At 38.4% G+C, this 23,361-nt stretch overlaps 1 protein-coding gene across 4 annotated transcripts in view; it reads left to right on the top strand.

Annotated features, from left to right (window-relative positions):
* PTPN4 (protein tyrosine phosphatase non-receptor type 4) overlaps positions 1–23,361 on the top strand; it is a 190,182-nt gene that overhangs the window by 22,254 nt on the left and 144,567 nt on the right. For all 4 annotated transcript variants that reach the window (XM_030849640.2, XM_030849639.2, XM_060302609.1 and 1 more), the window contains exon 2: positions 12,233–12,387. In XM_030849640.2, the coding sequence (XP_030705500.1) occupies positions 12,250–12,387 (138 nt within the window). In that variant the 5' untranslated portion in view covers positions 12,233–12,249. The remainder of the gene's footprint in view (positions 1–12,232; positions 12,388–23,361) is intronic.

The raw sequence follows: 23,361 nt of genomic DNA, 5'->3' as shown, positions 1-23,361 counted from the left end.
CATTTTTTTTACTTGTTTTCTGCTTGTTCTTGTAGTTATTCTCTGTTCTTCTTTTAGTTTCTTCCCTTGTGATTCAATGATTTTATTTAGTGGTATACTTGTGTTCCTTTCACTCTGTTTTTCTGTATCTATCGTAAGTTTTTGAATTATGTTTACCATGGGGTTCATATATGTTGACCTATAACTATATCTGCTTGTTTTAAACTGATAGCCATTTAAATTCAAACACATTCTAGAAGATCTACATTTTTTACTCCCTTACCCCACATTTTTGTTTTTTGATGTCATATTTTACATCTTTGTGTTTATCCCTGAATGGTTCATTGTAGTTATGGTTGATTTTATAATTTTTGTCTTTGAATTTTCATACTAGCTTATTTAAGTGCTTGATCCACAACCTTTACTAAATATTTGGCTTTTCTAGTGGGGTTTCTCCTTTCATATAAATTCTTCTTGTTGTAGCCTTTTCTTTTCTACTTAGAGAAGGTCCTTTACCACTTCTTTTAGGGTCAGTTTAGTATTGATGAGTTCTTTTAGTTTTTGCTTGTCTGAGAAATTCTTTATCTCTTCTTCAATTATAAATGATAATCTGGCTGAGTAGAGTATCCTAAGTTGTAGGTTTTCCCCTTTCTGCACTTTAAATATATCATGCTACTCCCTCTGACCTGCAAAATTTCTGCAGAAAGATCAGCTTATAACTTTATGGGGGTTCCCTTGTATGTGACTCTGCTTTTTCTTGCTGCCTTTAGAATTCTCTCTTTATCTTTAACTTTTGCCATTTTACTATGATATGTCTTGGTATGGGTCTCTGTGTTTATCTCGTTTGGGACTCTGTGCTTCCTGTACCTGGATATCTGTTTCCTTCTTCAGGTTCAGGAATTTTTCAACCATAATTTCATCAAATATTTTTCAACCCTTTTTTCTCTCTTCTCCTTTGAGACCTCTATAATGTGAATAGTATATGCTTGATGTTATTTTAGAGGTCCCTTAAACTGCCCTCATTTTTTAAAAGATTGTTTTTGTTTTTGCTATTCTGATTGGGTGATTTCCATTATTCTATCTTTCAGAATGCTTATGCATTCTTCTGTATCACCCAGTCTGCTGTTAATTCCTCTAGTGTGTTTTTCATTTCATTTATTATATTCTTCAGCTCTGATTCTTTATTTTTTCTAGTTCCTTGTAAAATTTCTTACTGTCTTCATCTGTTCTTTTCAGGCAGCATTTTTACTATGAATGCTTTGAACTCTTTATCTGGTAAGTTATTTCTCTTTCATTAGGTTTTTTTACAGGGCTTTTTTTTTTTTTTCTTGTTCTTTCATTTGAAACAGATTTCTCTGTCTTCTCATTTTGGTTAACTTTCTCTGTCTATGAAATCAGGTGAAACACATTATCTGTCACAGTCTTGAAGGAGTAGACTTGTGTGGGAGTGTCCCTATACAGCCCGCAGACAGTGGCTTTGGTAGGAGAGCTGGATCTGAAGTGAGCATGGGTCACACCTCAGGGTGGACTCGCAGCTGTCACTTTGGAAGGAGGTGGGGCTGGAGATGGGGGTGCTGGAGCTAGAGCCAGGTTTGAGCCAGAGCTTCTGTGCTCAGTGGTTGTCACCGCCCTGTTTGGCACGGGGTCAGCTCCCGACATGCTGGAGCAGGAGCCCTGAAGTTTGGGTGCAAGGTGGTTCTGTTCCCTTTCAGTGTGAGCTCTCTCCCCTCTCAGCAGTGGCACGTTCGCCCCAGAGGGGAACAGCCCTGGAGCAAGAGGGGCTGGTGCAGGCCAGGGCTGTGCCAGGGTGGTCCCAGTGTGCCAGTCAGAGCTCAAGACAGTTCCCCATCTGATGTCTCTGTTAGTAGCAGCAGTGGCCGCTCCCTCCCTATTCAGATGCAGTGTCTTGTGCAAGCCCCTCTGTCCCCTGCCGGGTGTGCACTGCCTTTAGCAATGGCAGCCCTCACACTACTGCTGGAGCTGGAGGGGCTGGAGCGGGTACTTGGTGTGGGTTGGGGCATGGCCTGGGCTGGTCAAGAGAAACTTTCCGGACCCCTGGGTGGTTTCAGTCTTCTCCCTCCACCTTGTTCCCAGGAGTTAGTAAGCGTGTGTGTGCTCTTCACAAATGGAGTCTCGATTTCTTACAGACCTCCTGTAAGTCCTACTGGTTTTCACACCAGCTAAGTGGTGTTGGACCCCAGGGTCGGAGTGCCCAATGTGTGGTGCAAATAGCTCACTCCTCAGGGAAGATCTCCAAGCCTATAATCTCTCTCTTCTGTGTCCCCTCCTAGGGTTGTGGGTCCTAACCTGATTGCTTCTCCTCCCTTCCTACACAAGTCCACGTGAATCTTTCTTTACAGCCTCGTTGTAGAAGAGTCTTTTTGCCAGTCTTATTTGCTTTTAGTGGGAATTGATCCACATGTAGGTGTGTTTTTGATGCGTTCACGTGAGGGAGTTATGCTCAGCACTCAAGAGTCGTGGTACTTTGCTGTCTCCTCCCACAGGATGTTTTTTCATCTGTATCTTCTTTAATTTCTATGCCTCAGTGTTTTGTAGTTTTCACTATATAAATCTTTTGCCTCCTTAGTCAAATTCATTTCTAAGTATTTTATTATTTTTGGTTTTATTGTAAGTGAATTTATTTTCTTACATTCCTTTTTGGATCATTAATTGCTAGTGTATGGAAATCCACCTAAATTTTTGAGTTGTTTGTATTCTCCAGCTTTGCTGAATTTGTGTCTTAGTTCCAACCAGACCGATTTTAATAGTTATTCTAGCTCTCTGTTGTTACTATTCTTGTAGTATATCTTTTTACATTCTTTTACATTCAATTTGTTTGTGTCTTTGAATCTGAAATGTGTCTTTTGTGGAGAGCAAGTAAATGGAGCAGGGTTTAAAAAAGGATCTATTCTGCTGATCTGTGTGTTTTGAGTTTTCAGTCCATTTATATTTAATGTTGTTATTGATAAGATAGTGCCGTTTTGCTAGTTTTCTTATGTCTTTTGTTCCATTTTTCTCTATTCCTCCGTCTTAGCCTTCTTTTATTTTAACTAGATATGTTCTAGCCTGTCATTTTAATTCTGTTGTTTATTTTTACTTTATTTTGAGTTTATTTCTTAGAATAGTTGTTCCTCTGTATCTGTGGGAGATTTGTTCCAGGAGCTTCTGCAGATGCTGAAATCCATGGATGTTCAAGTCCTTTACAGTTGGGGTTCCACATCTGTGGATATGGAGAGCCAGCTGTATATTTGTTGAAACATATTCACATATAAGTGGACCTGCACGGTTCAGGCCCATGTTGTTAAGTGTCAACTGTTGTTTCTCTGGGGGTTTACTTATAACCATATAGTTGGGGATAATACAAGTTTAATTTCAACATCACATAGAAACTGCTCCTATATGGTTCACTTTTCCTTCTCCTTCTTTTGTACTATTGTCATACAAATTACATCTTTTTTTTTTAACATCTTTATTGGGGTATAATTGCTTTACAATGGTGTGTTAGTTTCTGCTTTATAACAAAGTGAATCAGTTATACATATAACTATGTTCCCATATCTCTTCCCTCTCGCGCCTCCCTCCCTCCCACCCTCTCTATCCCATCCCTCCAGGCGGCCACACAGCACCAAGCTGATCTCCTTGTGCTATGCGGCTGCTTCCCACTAGCTATCTACCTTACGTTTGGTAGTGTACATATGTCCATGCCTCTCTCTTGCTTTGTCACAGCTCACCCTTCCCCCTCCCCATATCCTCAAGTTTGTTCTCTAGTAGGTCTGTGTCTTTATTCCTGTCTTACCCCTAGGTTCTTCATGACATTTTTTTCTTAAATTCCATATATATGTGTTAGCATACGGTATTTGTCTTTGTCTTTCTGACTTACTTCACTCTGTATGACAGACTCTAGGTCTATCCACCTCATTTCAAATAGCTCAATTTCGTTTCTTTTTATGGCTGAGTAATATTCCATTGTATATATGTGCCACATCTTCTTTATCCATTCATCCGATGATGGGCACTTAGGTTGTTTCCATCTCCTGGCTATTGTAAATAGAGCTGCAATGAACATTTTGGTACATGACTCTTTGAATTATGGTTTTCTCAGGGTATATGCCCAGTAGTGGGATTGCTGGGTCATATGGTAGTTCTATTTGTAGTTTTTTAAGGAACCTCCATACTGTCCTCCATAGTGGCTGTACCAATTCACATTCCCACCAGCAGTGCAAGAGTGTTCCCTTTTCTCCACACCCTGTCCAGCATTTATTGTTTCTAGATTTTTTGATGATGGCCATTCTGACTGGTGTGAGATGATATCTCATTGTAGTTTTGATTTGCATTTCCCTAATGATTAATGATGTTGAGCATTCTTTCATGTGTTTGTTGGCACTCTGTATATCTTCTTTGGAGAAATGTCTATTTAGGTCTTCTGCCCATTTTTGGATTGGGTCGTTTGGTTTTTTGTTATTAAGCTGCATGAGCTGCTTGTAAATTTTGGAGATTAATCCTTTGTCACTTGTTTCATTTGCAAATATTTTCTCCCATTCTGAGGGTTGTCTTTTGGTCTTGTTTATGGTTTCCTTTGCTGTGCAAAAGCTTTTAAGTTTCATTAGGTCCCATTTTTTATTTTTGTTTTTATTTCCATTTCTCTAGAAGGTGGGTCAAAAAGGACCTTGCTGTGATTTATGTTATAGAGTGTCCTGCCTATGTTTTCCTCTAAGAGTTTGATAGTTTCTGGCCTTACATTTAGGTCTCTAATCCATTTTGAGTTTATTTTTGTGTATAGTGTTAGGGAGTGTTCTAATTTCATTCTTTTACATGTAGCTGTCCAGTTTTCCCAGCACCACTTATTGAAGAGGCTGTCCTTTCTCCACTGTACATTCCTGCCTCCTTTACAAATTACATCTTTATACAGTATAAGCCTGTCAACACAGCGCTATAAATATTGCTTTATGCAGTTGTCTTTTAAGTTCCATAGATTAAAAAAGAGTTACAAATAAATTTATACTGTTGTTTATATTTAGCCATGTAGTTACCCTTACTGGTAGTCTTTATTTTTTCTTATGGATTTTAGTTACTATCTAATATACTTTCATTTCATCTTTAATTTTTTTCTAATATAGATCTGCTAGTGACAAATTCTTTTTGTTTATCTTGGACTATCTTATGTTCTCCTTTATTTTAAGTATTGTTCTGCAGGATATTAAAGTCTTCTTGATAGTCATTTTCAGTTAGTAATTTGGATGTGTCATCCTCTGCCTTCTGACCTTCATGTTTCCTAATTAGATACTGTCTATTAATATAATTGAGGATCACTTGTAGGTGATGAGTCACTCTTCCCTTGCTGCTTTCAAGATTTTCTTTTTCTTTGATTTCTAACAGTTTGACTACTATGTGTCTAGATGCAGATCTCTGTGAGTTTATCTTTTTGGAAGTTATTTGATTTTATTAAAAGTCAAATTTGGGGACTTATATGCCATTATTTCTTCAAATATTTTCTCTGCCCCCTTTTCTGTTGACTTTCTGAAACTTCCATTATGAATATGTTGATATGCTTGACGGTGTCTTTCAGGTCTCAGGCTGTTCTCATTTTTCCTCATTCTTTGTTCTTTCTGTTCCTCAAACTGTATATTCTCAATTGACTTATCTTTTAAAAAATTTTTTTTGAAAAATATTTATTTATTTATTTGTTTATTTGTCTGTGCCAGGTCTTAGTTGAGGCACTCAGAATCTTCGTTGCTGCATGTGGGATCTTCGTTGCGGCATGCGGGATATTTTAGTTGCAGCGTGTGGGATCTTCCGTTGTGACATGCGGGATCCTTAGTTGTGGCATGCAGGCTCTTTTAGTTGTGGCATGCAAACTTTTAGTTGTGGCATGTGGGGTCTAGTTCCCTGATCAGGGATTGAACCTGGGCCCCCTGCCTTGGGAGCACAGAGCATTAGCCACTGGACCAGTAGGGAAATCCTTCAATTGATTTATCTTCAAGTTTGCTAACTCTTTATTATATTAGCTCAAATCTGTTAAGCCCTTCTATTTTAAATTTCAGTTATTTTACTTTTTAATTACAGAATTCTGAATTGCTTGTTTAAAAAGTAATTTCTGTGTTTTTATTTATATTCTCCATTTGGTGTGATACTGTTTTCAGCTTTCTTTTTGTTCTGTAGTTGCGGTTTATTTTATTTAACATATTTATAACCCTTGATTTTTGTTGAGTAAGTTCATTGTGTGAGCTTCCTCAGGGACAGTTTCTATTGAACTCCCTTTTTTTTTTCTCTTTCTCTCCTGTATGTAGGTCATTCTGTCGTGCTTTTTTCTTTGTTTTGTGTTTACATTTTTGGAATTTTGCATGTTGAATTCTGTACTTTTAAAATAATGTTTTATCAACTCTAGAAATCGGATTCCTTCCTCCCTGGTCTTTTATTGGTGCTCTTTTTGTTTTTGTTACTGTTTGTTTATTTACTGTTGCTTTGATCATTTAGTTTGTGTAGTGGCCTTCCTGAACTAATTTTATAAAATCTGTATGTCATTGTGTTGCTGCACTGTTTTTGCTCAGTTAACTTAGTAGTCAGCTAATGAATGGACAGATTTTCTTACATACCTTGAACGACTAAGTTTTCCAACCTTTGGTGACGTGGCTTTCAAGGCTTTTACAGCCCTGCTTTAGCCTTCACATCTTGTTTTTGCAGAGCTTCAAGGTTATCAAAAAGTGAGAGATTAGGGCTTTTTCAGCTCTTTCCTGGGCATGTGCATAGTTCTCACATGCTGATGGCCTTCTGGATTCCCAGGCATCTGTTGGAGCTTCTCAAAACCCTTTGTGAACATCCCACTCCCCCAGTTTTGGGGGTTTGTTTTTGGTCATCCTCTTTTTCATCCCAGCTGTACTTAGATCAGTGCCTGGCACAGACAACAAATTTTTGTTGAATGGCTGGATGAATATATGAATGAATATACTGGTAATCTACTTAGAAATTATTCTTAGTGTTTTTTAATGGAAAATATATTTTTCACATACATGAGTGTAAAACTCAGTTTATTCTTCTAAGTTTTTTTTTTTTTTCAAGAAATTTTTTTAAAATTTAAAAATTACTTAAACGCTGGCGAGGGTGTGGAGAAAAGGGAACCCTCTTACACTGTTGGTGGGAATGTAAATTGGTGCAGCCACTATGGAGAACAGTATGGAGGTCCCTTAAAAAACTACAAATAGAACTACCCTATGATCCAGCAGTCACACTTCTGGGCATATATCTAGAGAAAACTGTAATTTGAAAAGATATATGCACCCTAGTGTTCATAGCAGCACTATTTACAATAGCCAAGACATGGAAGCAACCTAAGTGTCCATTGACAGATGAATGGATGAAGAAGTGGTATATATATACACAATGGAATATTACTCAGCCATAAAAAAGAATGAAATATTGCCGTTTGTAGCAACATGGATGGACCTAGAGATTATCATACAAAGTGAAGTAAGTCAGAGAAACACAAATAATATATCACTCATATTTGGAGTCTAAAAAATAATACAAATCAACTTATTTACAAAATAGAAACAGCCTCACATTCATAGAAAACTAACTTATGGTTACCAAAGGGGAAGGTGGGGGAGGAATAAATTAGGAGTTTGAGATTAGCAGATACAAACTAATATATATAGGATAGATAAACAACAAGGATTTACTGTATAGCACAGGGAACTATATTCAGTATCTTGAAATAACCTATAGTGGAAAAGAATCTGAAGCTGTACACCTGAAACTAATACATTATTATAAATCAACTGTAGATAAATAAAATTTTAAAGAACTTAAAGATTACTATTTGATGAATTTAGTTTTTCCTCAGTGGTTGGAGGTTAACATCAAACCAAATAATCAAATAAAATTATTTAAAGCTCTCAGCAGGGTCTAAATTAAAAAGGTTTTATGGTAAATAATAGGATACCAACATCTTGTGACAATCCATATTTGAGAGTATTAAATATTTAGAACAGATAGTGCATTTCTGTAATTGGGCTGAGCAACGCAGATTTCTCCATTCTTTTAAAGTTAATTTACAGCTTAAGACAACACACATTTATTTTCTCCCAGTTTTTGTGGGTTAGATGTATGAGCACAGCTTGGTTGGAGCTGACAAAGTTGCAAGCTAGGTGTCGACTGGACTGTGGCAGCTTGGGAAGTTGAGGTCTTCAGTCCCTTGTTGACTGTCAGCCCACAGAGGCCCTGTGCTTCCTTGCCACATGGCCCTGTCACGGGCCCTCTTGCTGCATGACAGATAATGTCTTTAAAGCCTGCAGCAGAATTCCTTTCACTTCAGGACCAGTCTTCGTTTTAAGGGCTTTCACTTGGTTAAGTCTGAGTTCTGATCTATATTATTTTCTTTTTATCTCTAAAGAACTTCTTTTAACATATCTTGCAAAGGTCCACTGGCAACAGATTCCCTCTATTTTTAAACTTTTGTTGGAGAAAGTATTCGTTTTTCTCTTTTGAAAGATAATGTTGCAGGGTACAGAATTGTAGGTTGAGGGGTTTTTTCCTCAGCATTTTAAGTATCTCACCCCACTCTCTTCTTTCTTGCTTGGTTAAGAAGTCAGATGTACTTCTTATATTTGCTCCTCTATAGCTAAGGTGTTTTTTCCTCTGTCTTCTTTATCTTTGATTTTCTGTAGTTTTAAAGGATATGGCTAAGTATAGGGTTTTTGGTCTTGGATTTGGTTCTTGTGGGGTTTTGTTTGTGTTTCTTTCTCTCTTGCTGTTGGTGGGAATGTAAATTGGTGCAGCCACTATGGAGAACAATGTGGAGGTCCCTTAAAGAACTAAAAATAGAACTACCATATGATCCAGCAGTCCCACTCCTGGGCATATATCTATGCCCAATATATCTATTGGTGGCTGCACCAATTTACATTCTTCTTACATGTATGTTACATCATTTGTATTTGTCCCACAGTCCTTGGGTATTCTGTTTTGTTTTTTTCAGTCTTTGTTCTTTTTGCTTTTGGGGATTTTATTGATACATCCTCTAGCTCATAGTCTGTCTACTAATAAGTCCATTATTATAAAAGGCATTTTTCATATGTGTTGCAGTGCTTTTTACCTGTAATGTTCCTTTTTAGTTCTTTCTTAGGATTTTCTTCTCTTTGCTTGCATTGCCTATCTATTCTTGCATTCTGCCTGTTATAGCCTTTAGCATATTATTATTATTATTATTATTATTATTATTTTTTGCGGTACGCGGGCCTCTCACTGCTGTGGCCTCGCCCATTGTGGAGCACAGGCTCCGGACGCGCAGGCTCAGCGGCCATGGCTCACGGACCCAGCCGCTCCGCGGCATGTGGGATCTTCCCGGACCGGGGCATGAACCCGTGTCCCCTGCATTGGCAGGCGGACTCTCAACCACTGTGCCACCAGGGACGCCCTTAGCATATTATTAATCATAGTTGTTTTAAATTCCCTGTGTGGTCATTCCAGCACACCTTCCTGTCTGGTTCTGATGCTTGCCTTGTTTCTTCACATTGTGTTTTTTTTCCCCTTTTAGTATACCTTATAAAATTTTCTCAATAGGCAGACATTATATATATTGGTAAGAGGAAGTTCAGTAAATAGGCCTTTAGTAATGGGGGGGAAAGGAAGCACTCTGTAGTCTTGTGGTTAGGTTTCAGTATTTTAGTGAGCGTAGGCCTCTGGGCTGTGAACTACAAAAGTATTTCTCAGTTTTTTCTCTCCCCTTATAGGGGGACAGGATGGCTAGTGTTGGCTGGACTTGGGTATTTCCCTTCTCCCTCTAGAAGGCTAGAGTCAGCTGGAATTGAGTATTTTCCTTGCCCCAGGTCAGTTAGGTTTTGGTTAACTAGTTTTCTCCTAAGAACAGCCCTTGTTAAGAAGAACAGAGTGCTCTGGTGTACAGTTGACCCTTGAACAACCTGGGGGTTCAGGGTGCTGACCCTGCACAGAGTTGAAAAATCATGTAGAGTCGTCCCACGGGATCCATGGGGGATTGGTTCCAAGACCTACTGCAGATAGCAAAATCCACCAATGCTCAGTCTCATAATCAGTCCTCTTTATCCATGGATTCAACCAACTGTGAATCATGCAGTACTGTATTTATTGAAAAGAATCCACATATAAGTGGACCCTTGCAGTTCAAACCTGTGTTGTTCAAGGGTCAACTGTATTTCATAATGGTCTTGTGTCCCCCACCTCCACCGTCCCACCCCTTGTGGGAAGTTCGGGTAATTTTCTCTGATATTTACTGTGGGAATCTGACGGAGCTCCTGGAGGTCAATCTCACAATATTGTGTGAGGCCTGCTATGACTGGCCCCCTGGAGTTTTTAAAAAACTCTGGGAATTATCCACATTGAGCTTCCAGCAAATCATCAGTTGGATTCAGGCTTTCCTACTCATGTACTGGTTTCTGTGGCAGTTTCAAGTAGAGGTTTGAAGTCTCTACTCCCATAAGCTGTGACTCTTTGTGTTCACCTGTCTCTCCAGTCTTTGGGACAGCAGTTTGCCCTGTGTCCTCTCTTATGGATCCAAGAATGGTTGCTGATTTTCCAGTCTGTTCTGCTTTTTTTTACTTGTTATGATGGAGTGGGGACTTCCTGAGCTGTTTACATGTGAAACTGGAAACTGCCAATCACTGTCTTTTAATTGGTGAATTTCACTTGGCTAGCCTCTCTCTGTCAACATGCCAAAGCTATTTTCCTCTATACAATTTTGTTTTTTGGGGGAGGTACGCGGGCCTCTCACTGTTGTGGCCTCTCCCATTGCGGAACACAGGCTCCGGACGCGCAGGCTCAGCGGCCATGGCTCACGGGCCCAGCCGCTCCGCGGCATGTGGGATCTTCCCGGACCGGGGCACGACCCCGTGTCCCCTGCATCGACAGGCGGACTCCCAACCACTGCGCCACCAGGGAAGCCCCCTCTATACAATTTTTATACGTATGTAACATTGACATTTACTTTTAGCTTGAATCCTTTTGATGTTAACAGTACGATGTCAGCTGCAGTTACTGAATACCATGTATTTGAATTGCTATTTCTTTTTATTATTAATTTTTACTTATTAAATTTCTTAGTACTTATTGCTTACTTATATTTTAAAATTCTATATAGTTGTGTTTGTAGTGTAGTTTGTTTCCTTTATCCAGTTGTGTTTTATTATTTTTATATTTTAAAAAATATTTATTTATTTATTTGGTTGCGGTGGATCTTGGTCGCGGCGGATCTTTGTTGCGGCGGGCTGGCTCCTTGGTTGTGGCAGGCGGGCTCCTTGGTTGTGGCACGCGAACTCTTAGTTGCGGCATGCATGTGGGATCTAGTTCCTGGACCAGGGATCGAACCAAGGCCACCTGCATTGAGAGCACGGAGTCTTAACCACTGCGCCACCAAGAGAGTCCCCCAGTTGTCTTTTAGAGGGAAGTTTTATGGATTTTAAACTTCGAATTTTTGAATGTCTGAAAATGTCTGTAACTTTATTCTTTCACATGAATGCTGATTTGGGGGGAACATAATTCTGTTTCAAATAATTTTCTTTCAGAACTTCAAAGTTACATCTTCATTGTCTTTTAATGTCAATTGTTGCTGAAAATGATGTGATACCTGTTTTTTTTTTTAATAGGCAGTCTTTGTTCCCTCTTAGGTTAAAAAATTGAGAAACAAAGATCTGTAGTCTTAAGTTTTCTATTTTGTTTTTGTTTTCCTAAGAATAGTTCTATTAGAATTAGTTTTCATTTGAGGATAGTTAAAATGAAAGGGTATTGTTATATTAAAAAAAAAAACCCAACTAATAAACTCCCGTGTTTCCCCCAAATCTTAAGCTTGAATAAAAGGAAAGGCCCTTGAGAGGTGAATAACCTTCCCTCCTGTTGCCATCCTCCAGTGTCTCTTTAATGCTTGCATCAATGAGTAATGCCCGGCTTCCTGAGGTAGCATATTTTCCTTCCTCCTTTTTGGCTGCTCCTAAATTTATATATTTTGAATTGGAATATGGCCAGCTCCGCAATTTGTGTATTGTCTTCTTAATGGACAGTTCAAAACAAAACTCCTCTTCCAGGCAATTGTAATTTTAGTTTACATGATGAACTATATATGGTGTCTTCTTTTATACTTACAATTCCTATCCAGGTGTTTCAAAATTTGTAACTGCTTTTTAGCTAAGGTTAATTGAAAAATATGTAATAACTTTGTACCTTTTTATATAAATAATTTGTATCTTCAGCTGCCCCTTTATTTAGTTAATTTTTTTTTTCAACTTAGACCTTGTGTGGACAGTAATGACCTCACGTTTCCGATTGCCTGCTGGCAGAACCTACAATGTACGAGCATCAGAGTTGGCCCGAGATAGACTGCATACAGAGGTGGTTTGCAACATCCTTCTTCTGGATAACACTGTACAGGCTTTCAAAGTTAATGTAAGTATTTTATGTCTTTTTTAATTTTAATAATCTGGTTATAAATCTGAATTTAGATTAAATTTTAAAACTAAAATTGTTTAATCATAGTACAGTTTGAAAAGCCTTCTTCAAAGAGGAAGGTCTTGTTAGTTTGGTTTTTGTAACTATCAAATACACATTCTAATTCAAGGTCTTTTAAGGGGTTGACAAACCAGCAGCACATTATTAGTGGAGCAGGTCAATAGTATGTAGGTGGTTTTTATAAATGTGCTTGAGGGTGCGGGAAAGGAATCTTGTTCTCATAAATAATTTATACATTCCCATTGTGATCTTATTCTACTGTCTGTGAAGAAAATTTTTACTAAACAAAGATAAATAGCAGCCCTGATCTTATCTGAGCCTCATCTGAAACATTTATTCAACAAATGTTTGTTCATCCTACCTGTGTCCAGCTTTATTTGCTCAACATTGTGAGTTTCACCTGTGTGGTGTGTTAGCAGTAGTTGGTTCATTTTCATTGCTGCGTAGTACTCTCTTGTATGAGTACACCACAGTTTACTTATCCATTTATTTATCTCCATTTATTTGTCCAGTTTATCGTTTGTGTATATTTGGATCGTTTCCACCCTGGGCTCTTATCAGTAATGTTGCTGTGAACATGTCTTGATATATGCAAAGGCATTCCTCTTTTTTATTTAGATGATTCCACACCTACAGAAAGGGGAGAGACTAGTGTCATGAATAGCCACTTACCCTTTTCCTAGATTGACCTGTTAACATTTTGCTCATTTCCTTTATCTTTCTTTTTTTCTGTGTGTGTTTTCTGACCCTTCTGAAAGTAGGTGGTACACTTCACCTGTGTTTCAGCAGCCTCAGGATCTCATAAATTACAGCCATATCATTATCACACACCAAAATTTAATATTATGAATATAACAGTATCTAATATATAGTCCATATTGAAACTGGAATTCCTCATTCCTCATTTCCACATCTCCAGGATAACACCTTCATTTGTTTCCTGCTATGTTACACAGGTATTTCTAGACTTTGAAATCTTGAAGTAATCTAAAATATTGATCTTCTGAAATCCTGCCTTTTGTGACAACATGGGTGGACCTTGGCATCATGCTAAGTGAAATAAGTCAGACAGAGAAAGACAAATACAGTATGATTTCACTCATATGTGGAATCTAGAAAAGCTGAACTCAGAATGGTGGTTGGCAGGGGCCGAGGGATGGGGGAGATGGGGAGATGTTGGTCAAAGGGGACAAACTTCCAGTTACAAGATGAATAAGTTCTGGGAGCTAATGTACAGCATGGTGACTAATGGCGACAGTACTGTGTTCTACACTTGAAAGTTGCTAAGACAATAAATCTTAAATGTTCTCACCACACATTATGTTTATGCTGTATTTCCCATCTAGCATAATTTTCCTATTGGGCACTTTAGTTGATGATAGTATTGTATTTTTCAGTGTGGAAATCAATGTGCTGTTTAATTACTCTTATAGGAAGACATATTTATTTTATTTTGGTTTATATTTAGATCTTTTAATATATATTATATTGATATATTTATTGATTTTTTAAAAGATTTATTATTTATTTAATTTATTTTTGACTGCGTCAGGTCTTAGTTGCTGGCACACGGGATCTTTGTTGGGGCATGTGGGATCTTTTTTTTTTTTTGCGGTACACGGGCCTCTCACTGTTGTGGCCTCTCCCGTTGCGGAGCACAGGCTCCAGACACGCAGGCCCAGCGGCCATGGCTCACGGGCCCAGCCGCTCCGCGGCATGTGGGAGGCGGACTCTCAACCACTGCGCCACCAGGGAAGCCCCCACGTGGGATCTTTTATTGTGGCGTGTGGGCTTCTCTCTAATTGTGGCATGAGGGTTTTCTCTTCTCTAGTTGTGGCCCACGTGCCTCTGTAGTTATGGCGCGCAGGTTCCAGAGTGCCTGGGCTCTGTAGTTTGTGGCATGCGGGCTCTCCAGTTGAGGTGTGAGAGCTCAGTAGTTGAGGTGCACAGGCTTAGTTGCCCTGTGGCATGTGGGATCTTAGTTCCCCGACCAGGGATCGAACCTGTGTCCCCTGCATTGTAAGTATGTCTATTCCTCTGAGTGTCAGGGCTGGAATCATTCAGAGTGTCTGAGCTGCTTTGCATTTTTATTACAGATGCTGATTATTTTAATCTACATGAATGGTTCCCTAGTTATGTAGCTTACAGCCTGTGCAGTGGTTCATGATAGGCTGCAAACTAGTAGGGGAGCTTGAACCTCTGCTAGTTATTCTCTCATGTCCATTAAATACCTTTAAGTCTCAGAAATCCTCACTGTTGGCAGCTGCTAGGCTCACCAGCATCTCTGTTCACCAGGAAGGAGAACCACTTAGTTTCCTTTGGAGACTACCGGCGGATGATTTGTAACGTCTTAGCTGTTGCAGGCATTGCTTTCCCTAAAAGATTTCTGTACCACAGATCAAATATTCATTGTTGCCAAAGCCTGCTTTTTTTTCCATCTGGTGTTTTATCTCATCAGAGTTTTTCCTTTATATTTTCCTGAGAGAAAATGCGGTACTAAAGGAGTTGATACAACTTCATGAGTTTTTTTTCTCTTTCTCTTTCTCTTTCTCTGTTGTGGACATAGGAGTGAGGTAAGCCCATAAGTGTTGCTTCAGCTTCAAGTTCTGTTTACACAGCCATTCTTTTTACTGTAGCCAGCCTATGGAATTGTCTCCCTCATGCCCTAAATTCATCATCAATTCACCAAAAACTTGTTTCCATTAATATTTTTACATGTATAGTATCTGTACTACAAGGATTGATTTCACCAACCTATGAGGATTTTTTGCCTAAATTTTGTTTTTATTTTTACTTTGGTACACCTGTATAGCAAGCAGTAGGCTGTGTGATAAGGAAGAGTTCTGTAGAACCAACCTGTTCCAGTTATTAGGACTGCATAAGAAATTACCCCCAAACTTAGTGGCGTATTTATTATCCTCAGGGATTCTGTGAGTCACAGATCCAACAGGGATGATTTTTTAAAAAAAAATTTTTATTTTTTTGCGGTACGCGGGCCTCTCACTGCTGTGGCCTCTCCCATTGTGGAGCACAGGCTCCGGACGCGCAGGCTCAGTAGTTGTGGCTCACGGGCCTAGTTGCTCCGCGGCATGTGGTATCTTCCCAGACCAGGGCTCGAACCCGTGTCCCCTGCATTAGCAGGCAGATTCTCAACCACTGCGCCACCAGGGAAGCCCCTATATATTTATTTTATATGTGATTGTATATGTATAAAATTGACATATATAGAGTTATATTTGGAAAAACTGAAATAATATTCAAAATGTATGATCATTTATTCAGCACATGTGATTCAGTGCGCAGTTCTGAGGCACTTCATAGGTAGCAGTATTTAAAGACAAAACTAAACTTGTGCAGTGAGGATTTTTGTTTGTTTACTTTCATTTTTGTCCACATTGCATTTTCCCTCAGTTTTCTTTTTGTTCTTTGTAATGTATCTCTTATGTACTCAATAAAGAATAACTGATAACTTCTTTTATTGAAGTACAATTGATTTTATAATATTGTGTTGTTTCTGGTATGCAGCATAGTGATTCTGTGAGTCTGTTTCTGTTTTGCATATATATTCATTTATATTACTTTTTTAGATTGCACAGATGAGTGATACCATATAGCATTTGTCTTTCTCTGACTTACTTCACTTAGTATGATAATCCCTAGGTCCATCCATGTTGCTGCAAATGGCATTACTTCATTCTTTTTTATGGCTGAGTAGTATTCCATTGTATATATGTACCACATCCTCTTTATCCATTCATCTGTTGATGGGCACTTTGGTGGCTTCTTTGTCTTGGCTTGTCTTGGTAAATAGTGCTGCTATGAACATTGGGGTGCATGTATCTTTTCGAATTAGTGTTTTTGTTTTTTCCAGATATATACCGAGGAGTGGAATTGTTGGATCATATGGCAATTCTATTTTTAGTATTTTAAGGGATCTCACCAATTTACATTCCCATCAACAGTATATGAGGGTTCCTTTTTCTCACACCCTCTACCACATTTGTTATTTGTAGGCTTTTTGTTTGTTTGTTTGTTTCTTTGTGTGTGTTTTTTTGCGGTACGCGGGCCTCTCACTGTTGTGGCCTCTCCCGGTGCAGAGCACAGGCTCCGGATGCACAGGCCCAGCGGCCATGGCTCACGGGCCTAGCTGCTCCGCGGCATGTGGGATCTTCCCGGACCGGGACACGAACCCGTGTCCCCTGCATTGGCAGGCGGACTCTCAACCACTGCGCCACCAGGGAAGCCCTGTAGGCTTTTTGATGATGGCCATTCTGACAGTTGTGAGGTGATACCTCATTGTGGTTTTGATTTGCGTTTCTCTAATAATTAGCGATATTGAGCATCTTTTCATGTGCCAATTTGTCATGTGTATGTTTTCTTTGGAAAAAATGTCTATTCAAGTCTTCTGCCCATTTTTTGATTGGATTGTGATATTGAGTTAAAAGAGCTGTTTGTATATTTTGGATATTAACCCCTTTTCAGTCGTATCATTTGCAAATACTTTTTCCCATTCCATAAGGTTTTTTTTTGTTTTGTTGATAGTTTCCTTTGCTGTGCAAAAGCTTAATTAGATCCTATTTGTTTATTTTTGCTTTTATTTCTTTTGCCATGGGAGACTGAGCTAAGAAAATATTGCTACAATTTACGTCAACGAGTGTTTTGCCTATGTCCTCTTCTGGAAATTTTATGGTGTCGTGTCTGGTATTTAGGTCTTTAAAGTGTTTTGAGTTTATTTTTGTGTGTGGTGTGAGGAAATGTTCTAAATTTATTGTTTTATGTGTAGCTGTCCAGCTCCCAGCACCACTCACTGGGGCAGCACCAGGCAGTTGAAGAGACTATCTTTCTCCATTGTATTATGTTCTTGCCTCCTTTGCTGTAGATTAATTGACCCTAGGTACATGGGCTTGTTTCTAGGCTCTCTAACGGCTAATTTTTAAAAATGATACCAGTACTTCAGTTGTTAGTGTAAGATGCAGTAAATCATAGATTTTTCCCCCTTGAAATAAAATGAAATTCAATTAATAATATTGTAGTTATGTTACAGCTTGGGTTGATGAATATTTAGTTGGCTGAACCTCACCTTGTTTCATCTGGTAAACTACTTGTTAACCACATCTGTAGTACAAACTGGATTATAGAGTTGGGGTTAGCAGGTGGCTGCTGATTGAAGTGGGAGGCAAAAGGAGTGTAGGGATGATGGATTTACCTAAACGGAACATACTTGGAATCATTTTACAGTCATATTTGTAAAGGAGGATAGGGTTTGGGGGATTTTTTCCTAGTTATTGTTCCACTGTCTTTATTTTTCACATGAGAAGATAAGTTTAGAGTCATTAGGTTACTTGCCAAGTTGGTAGCAGAGCCAGTAATGTGTGTGTGTATGTGAGAAGGTGTGTTTGGACCTGTTATTTTCAACACTTAACCATTTTATTAAGTATTATTTCTAGCCCTACTTACATTTGATAGCTTTTTTTTTGGCCACACTGCGTGGCACACGGGATCTTAGTTCCCTGACCAGGGATCAAACCTGTGCCCCCTGCAGTGGAAGTGTGGGGTCTTAACCACTGGACTGCCAGAGAAGTCCCTAAATTTGATTTCTTAATTCCTTTAAAAATACTATCGTTTACACATCATCCAGATTCCCTAAGAAATTTTTTGTTTTTACATTTATTGGTTTATTCATGTACACAATTTAAAATAATTGTTCTGTAAAGTGTCACAACAAAAACTAACAGAACCCTAAACCTACCCTGTTGCCCCTTAGAAGTAACTGCATTTGACACGCTTAGTTTTTCTCTCATATTTATTACCATGGTTCTAAGAAACATCTTACAGTATGTCTGGTTTTGTCTGGTTTGTTTTTTGTTGTTTGTATTATGTATTGACTTTGGAGGATGAGACTTTACTTCTCCTTCCCCTCCATACACACATACTTCCTCTCTATCATCCTTTCAATAAACAAAGTAGTTATATAGTAATATTTGGTTAGTTCAGAATGTCTTTTCGCTAGAGGGAAATCCTTCAGTCATCTGCCTGGAGCTTGTGGAGCCCTGACTGGGACTTCTTAGAGCTGAGGGAGTGAAGGGGACTAGGGAGGTCTCAGCTCTTCCGTAGGTAGACTTCCATTTATCATGTGGATTTCCCCTGTTTTCAGCTCAGTGAAAATTAATCAGCTGTACCTGATGTCTCTGAGTCCAGATTATCACTGGCTCATTTTCTTCAGAGAGTGACTCTCTAGTTCTTGCATGATTGGCAGAGGGACGGGGAGTGAGAGCTGGTCATGAAGAGCTGTCTCAGACTTGCTCTGAGTGCTGCCCTCTCAGCATCGTCGTGGATCTTAAGCACACATTTGTGTCCAGTCTGCCTCGTTTATTAACCTTGAAGTCTCTCAGATTGATTTGCAACATCTACTCTGAGGGAGAACTTACTATTTACGAAGGTGTTTTGAGGAAAATCAGATGTTAAAATGGAAGTGGACATACTTAGTGCAAAAAGATGTGATAATTGGCCAATTGTCGTAGTGTTTGAAAATTCCAAGATTGTAGTATGTGATAGGTTATTAAATCTTTTCTCTGTTTTGAATTTTTTTCCCTAAACTATATCATGTTAAGCACAAGAAAAGTATCAACGAGATTTATAATTGTGCACAAAGTTACCGTATTTCTTGGTTTATTCTTTTTTTTTTTTTTTTAAAAACATCTTTATTGGAGCATAATTGCTTTACAATGGTATGTTAGTTTCAGCTTCACAACAAAGTGAATCAGTTATATATATACATATGTTCCCATATCTCTTCCCGCTTGCGTCACCCTCCCTCCCACCCTCCCTATCCCACCCCTCCAGGCGGTCACACAGCACCGAGCTGATCTCCCTGTGCTATGCGGCTGCTTCCCACTAGCTATCTACCTTACGTTTGGTAGTGTATACATGTCCATGCCTCTTTATTGCTTTGTCACCGTTTACCCTTCCCCCTCCCCATAGCCTCAAGTCCATTCTCTAGTAAGTCTGTGTCTTTATTCCTGTTTCACCCCTAGGTTTTTCATGACATTTTTTTTTCTTAAATTCCATATATATGTGTTAGCATACGGTATTTGTCTCTCTCTTTCTGACTTACTTCACTCTGTGTGACAGACTCTAGGTCTATCCACCTCATTACCAATAGCTCAATTTCGTCTCTTTTTATGGCTGAGTAATACTCCATTGTATATATGTGCCACATCTTCTTTATCCATTCATCCGATGATGGACACTTAGGTTGTTTCCATCTCCAGGCTATTGTAAATAGAGCTGCAATGAACATTTTGGTACATGACTCTTTTTGAATTATGGTTTTCTCAGGGTATATGCCCAGTAGTGGGATTGCTGGGTCATATGGTAGTTCTATTTGTAGCTTTTTAAGGAACCTCCATACTGTTCTCCACAGTGGCTGTATCAATTTACATTCCCACCAACAGTGTAAGAGGGTTCCCTTTTCTCCACACCCTCTCCAGCATTTATTGTTTCTAGATTTTTTGATGATGGCCATTCTGACTGGTGTGAGATGATATCTCATTTTAGTTTTGATTTGCATTTCTCTAATGATTAGTGATGTTGAGCATTCTTTCATGTGTTTGTTGGCACTCTGTATATCTTCTTTGGAGAAATGTCTATTTAGGTCTTCTGCCCATTTTTGGATTGGGTTGTTTGTTCTTTTGTTATTAAGCTGCATGAGCTGCTTATAAATTTTGGAGATTAATCCTTTGTCAGTTGCTTCATTTGCGAATATTTTCTCCCATTCTGAGGGTTGTCTTTTGGTCTTCTTTATGGTTTCCTTTGCTGCGCAAAAGCTTTTAAGTTTCATTAGGTCCCATTTGTTTACTTTTGTTTTTATTTCCATTTCTCTAGGAGGTGGGTCAAAAAGGATCTTGCTGTGATTTATGTCATAGAGTGTTCTGCCTATGTTTTCCTCTAAGAGTTTGATAGTTTCTGGCCTTACATTTAGGTCTTTAATCCATTTTGAGCTTATTTTTGTGTATGGTGTTAGGGAGTGATCTAATCTCATACTTTTACATGTAGCTGTCCAGTTTTCCCAGCACCACTTATTGAATAGGCTGTCCTTTCTCCACTGTACATTTCTACCTCCTTTGTCAAAGATAAGGTGACCATATGTGCGTGGGTTTATCTCTGGGCTTTCTATCCTGTTCCATTGATCTATATTTCTGTTTTTGTGCCAGTACCATACTGTCTTGATTACTGTAGCTTTGTAGTATAGTCTGAAGTCAGGAAGCCTGATTCCTCCAGCTCCATTTTTCGTTCTCAAAATTACTTTGGCTATTCGGGGTCTTTTGTGTTTCCATACAAATTGTGAGATTTTTTGTTCTAGTTCTGTGAAAAATGCCAGTGGTAGTTTCATAGGGATTGCATTGAATATGTAGATTGCTTTGGGTAGTAGAGTCATTTTCACAATGTTGATTCTTCCAATCCAAGAACATGGTATATCTCTCCATCTATTTGTATCATTTTTAATTTCTTTCATCAGTGTCTTATAATTTTCTGCATACAGGTCTTTTGTCTCCTTAGGTAGGTTTATTCCTAGGTATTTTATTCTTTTTGTTGCAGTGGTAAATGGGAGTGTTTTCTTGATTTCACTTTCAGATTTTTCATCCTTAGTGTATAGGAATGCCAGAGATTTCTGTGCATTAATTTTGTATCCTGCTACTTTACCAAATTCATTGATTAGCTCTAGTAGTTTTCTGGTAGCATCTTTAGGGTTCTGTATGTATAGTATCATGTCATCTGCAAAGAGTGACAGCTTTACTTCTTCTTTTCCGATTTGGATTCCTTTTATTTCCTTTTCTTCTCTGATTGCTGTGGCTAAAACTTCCAAAACTATGTTGAATAAGAGTGGTGAGAGTGGGCAACCTTGTCTTGTTCCTGATCTTAGTGGAAATGCTTTCAGTTTTTCACCATTGAGGACGATGTTGGCTGTGGGTTTGTCATATATGGCCTTTATTATGTTGAGGAAAGTTCCCTCTATGCCTACTTTCTGCAGGGTTTTTATCATAAATGGGTGTTGAATTTTGTCAAAAGCTTTCTCTGCATCTATTGAGATGATCATATGGTTTTTCTCCTTCAATTTGTTAATATGGTGTATCACGTTGATTGATTTGCGTATATTGAAGAATCCTTGCATTCCTGGAATAAACCCCACTTGATCATGGTGTATGATCCGTTTAATGTGCTGTTGGATTCTGTTTGCTAGTATTTTGTTGAGGATCTTTGCATCTATGTTCATCAGTGATATTGGCCTGTAGTTTTCTTTCTTTGTGACATCCTTGTCTGGTTTTGGTATCAGGGTGATGGTGGCCTCGTAGAATGAGTTGGGGAGTGTTCCTCCCTCTGCTATATTTTGGAAGAGTCTGAGAAGGATAGGTGATAGCTCTTCTCTAAATGTTTGATAGAATTCGCCTGTGAAGCCATCTGGTCCTGGGCTTTTGCTTGTTGGAAGATTTTTAATCACAGTTTCAATTTCAGTGCTTGTGATTGGTCTGTTCATATTTTCTATTTCTTCCTGATTCAGTCTTGGCAGGTTGTGCCTTTCTAAGAATTTGTCCATTTCTTCCAGATTGTCCATTTTATTGGCATAGAGTTGCTTGTAGTAATCTCTCATGATCTTTTGTATTTCTGCAGTGTCAGTCGTTACTTCTCCTTTTTCATTTCTAATTCTATTGATTTGAGTCTTCTCCCTTTTTTTCTTGATGAGTCTGGCTAATGGTTTATCAATTTTGTTTATCCTTTCAAAGAACCAGCTTTTAGTTTTATTGATCTTTGCTATCGTTTCCTTCATTTCTTTTTCATTTATTTCTGATCTGATTTTTATGATTTCTTTCCTCCTGCTAACTTTGGGGTTTTTTTGTTCTTCTTTCTCTAATTGCTTGAGGTGCAAGGTTAGGTTGTTTATTCGAGATGTTTCCTGTTTCTTAAGGTAAGATTGTATTGCTATAAACTTCCCTCTTAGAACTGCTTTTGCTGCATCCCATAGATTTTGAGTCGTCGTGTCTCCATTGTCATTTGTTTCTAGGTATTTTTTGATTTCCCCTTTGATTTCTTCAGTGATCACTTCGTTATTAAGTAGTGTATTGTTTAGCCTCCATGTGTTTGTATTTTTTACAGATCTTCTCCTGTGATTGATATCGAGTCTCATAGCGTTGTGGTCGGAAAAGATACTTGATACAATTTCAATTTTCTTAAATTTACCAAGGCTTGATTTGTGACCCAAGATATGATCTATCCTGGAGAATGTTCCGTGAGCACTTGAGAAAAATGTGTATTCTGTTGTTTTTGGATGGAATGTCCTATAAATATCAATTAACTCCATCTCATTTAATGTATCATTTAAAGCTTGTGTTTCCTTATTTATTTTCATTTTGGATGATCTGTCCATTGGTGAAAGTGGGGTGTTAAAGTCCCCTACTATGAATGTGTTACTGTCGATTTCTTGGTTTATTCTTTGATTGTTTTTGTTTTTATCAGGCATGTATAGTTCTTAGGTCTTAATATATTTGTCATGCATAAGTCTTTACTGATAAAGACATTTACTTCTATTGAAAGAATTTCCTAGGCAGTTATCCAGTGATGAATTTATAGGTTTTTATTTTGAAGATTTACTGGTCCTGTGATTATACGCAAGTTGCTCTACCTTACTGTATTGCAGATTCATTTGTTAGGAAAGAACACCTGTCTTGCATAGGATGTTTAGAATTAAATGAGAGTATTTTGAAGTGTTGTTTATGTGTCTGACTCACATTACACATTTAGAAAGGTTGATTCTTCTTTGCTTTATTGCTTGTGATCCAGTCGACCTATTCTCTAGTTCCAGAAATGTTTTCTTGGAAGAATATTATTATTAAAATTTCACAAAACAGCAGTCTC

Source organism: Globicephala melas, chromosome 7 (assembly GCF_963455315.2).
Source record: "Globicephala melas chromosome 7, mGloMel1.2, whole genome shotgun sequence".
Taxonomy (NCBI): Eukaryota; Metazoa; Chordata; class Mammalia; order Artiodactyla; family Delphinidae; genus Globicephala; species Globicephala melas.
This window is presented reverse-complemented; position numbering and strand designations above follow the sequence as displayed.